Consider the following 1,272-nt stretch of genomic DNA (forward strand, 5'->3'; position numbering starts at 1 on the left):
AGGCAGAGTGCAGACGAACAACTGGAGAGGCAGAGTGCAGACGAACAAATGGAGAGGCAGAGTGCAGACGAACAAATTGCAGGTGAGGAGGAGGGGGAGGTCACTGAGGGGTTGTTTTGTTTGGGGTGATGCCACAGTGGAAAGGTTCCTTTCTGTTATTTCTGTCATTTATAATTGACCCAGGGCAGAAGTACTCAGATCCTTTACTTGAAGGTGTAATATATGGCCTACTGTAGTGAGTATCGCTTCATGACTGTAAACACACAGCATTCAAAGTTGGCCCCTCTGCGTCCTGCATCACCCATGTCCTGGATCACCCATGTCCTGCATCACCTATGTCCTGCATCACCCATGTCCTGCATCACCCATGTCCTGGATCACCCATGTCCTGCATCACCCATGTCCTGCATCATCCATGTCCTGGATCACCCATGTCCTGCATTACCCTTATCCTGGATCACCCATGTCCTGCATCACCCATCTCCTGCATTACCCGTGTCCTGGATCACCCATGTCCTGCATCACCCATCTCCTGCATTACCCATGCCCTGGATCACCCATGTCCTGCATCACCCATCTCCTGCATTACCCGTGTCCAGCATCACCCATGTCCTGTATCACCCGTGTCCTGCATCACCCATGTCCTGTATCACCCATCTCCTGCATCCCCCATACCCTGGATCACCTGTGTCCTGCATCACCCATGTCCTGTATCACCCATGTCCTGCATCACCCATGCCCTGGATCAACCATGTCCTGGATCACCCATGTCCTGCATCACCCATGCCCTGGATCACCCATGTCCTGCATCATCCATGTCCTGCATCACCCATGTCCTGGATCACTCATGCCATGGATGTATTATAAGATCTGGATCCTACGTTCATGACGGAGCCCAGTTCATTCCTGTGAGAGTTTCTCGGCTGGCGCATACGCCATAAAGGTTTCTGAGCTTCCGGATTCATTTCCGTGATATGCAGCCCACTGAATATTTGCAGTAGTGTTTCTCAGTATGGCTATTCAGTTCAATTCAATTTTATTTATAGTATTAATTCATAATATGAGTTATCTCGAGACACTTTACAGATAGAGTAAGTCTAGACCCCACTCTATAATTTACAAGGAACCAACAGTTCTAGTAGTTCCCTCCAGAGCAAGCAACAATGCAACAGTGGTGAGGAAAAACTCCTTTTAGGAAGAAACCTGGGACAGACCCAGGCTCAAATGAATAATAGTAATAACAGTCACAGTAAAAGATAATGGAACAGTGAC

At 48.5% G+C, this 1,272-nt stretch overlaps 1 protein-coding gene across 6 annotated transcripts in view; it reads left to right on the forward strand.

The window, feature by feature from the left end:
* LOC116695184 (protein LBH) overlaps window positions 1-1,272 on the forward strand; it is a 12,468-nt gene that overhangs the window by 6,569 nt on the left and 4,627 nt on the right. For 3 of the 6 annotated variants that reach the window (XM_032525296.1, XM_032525297.1, XM_032525300.1), the window contains exon 4: window positions 3-82. In XM_032525296.1, the coding sequence (XP_032381187.1) occupies window positions 3-82 (80 nt within the window). The remainder of the gene's footprint in view (window positions 1-2; window positions 83-1,272) is intronic. The other 3 variants (XM_032525299.1, XM_032525301.1, XM_032525298.1) reach the window with 2 other exon arrangements.

This window comes from Etheostoma spectabile, chromosome 9 (genome assembly GCF_008692095.1).
Source record: "Etheostoma spectabile isolate EspeVRDwgs_2016 chromosome 9, UIUC_Espe_1.0, whole genome shotgun sequence".
Lineage (NCBI taxonomy): Eukaryota > Metazoa > Chordata > Actinopteri > Perciformes > Percidae > Etheostoma > Etheostoma spectabile.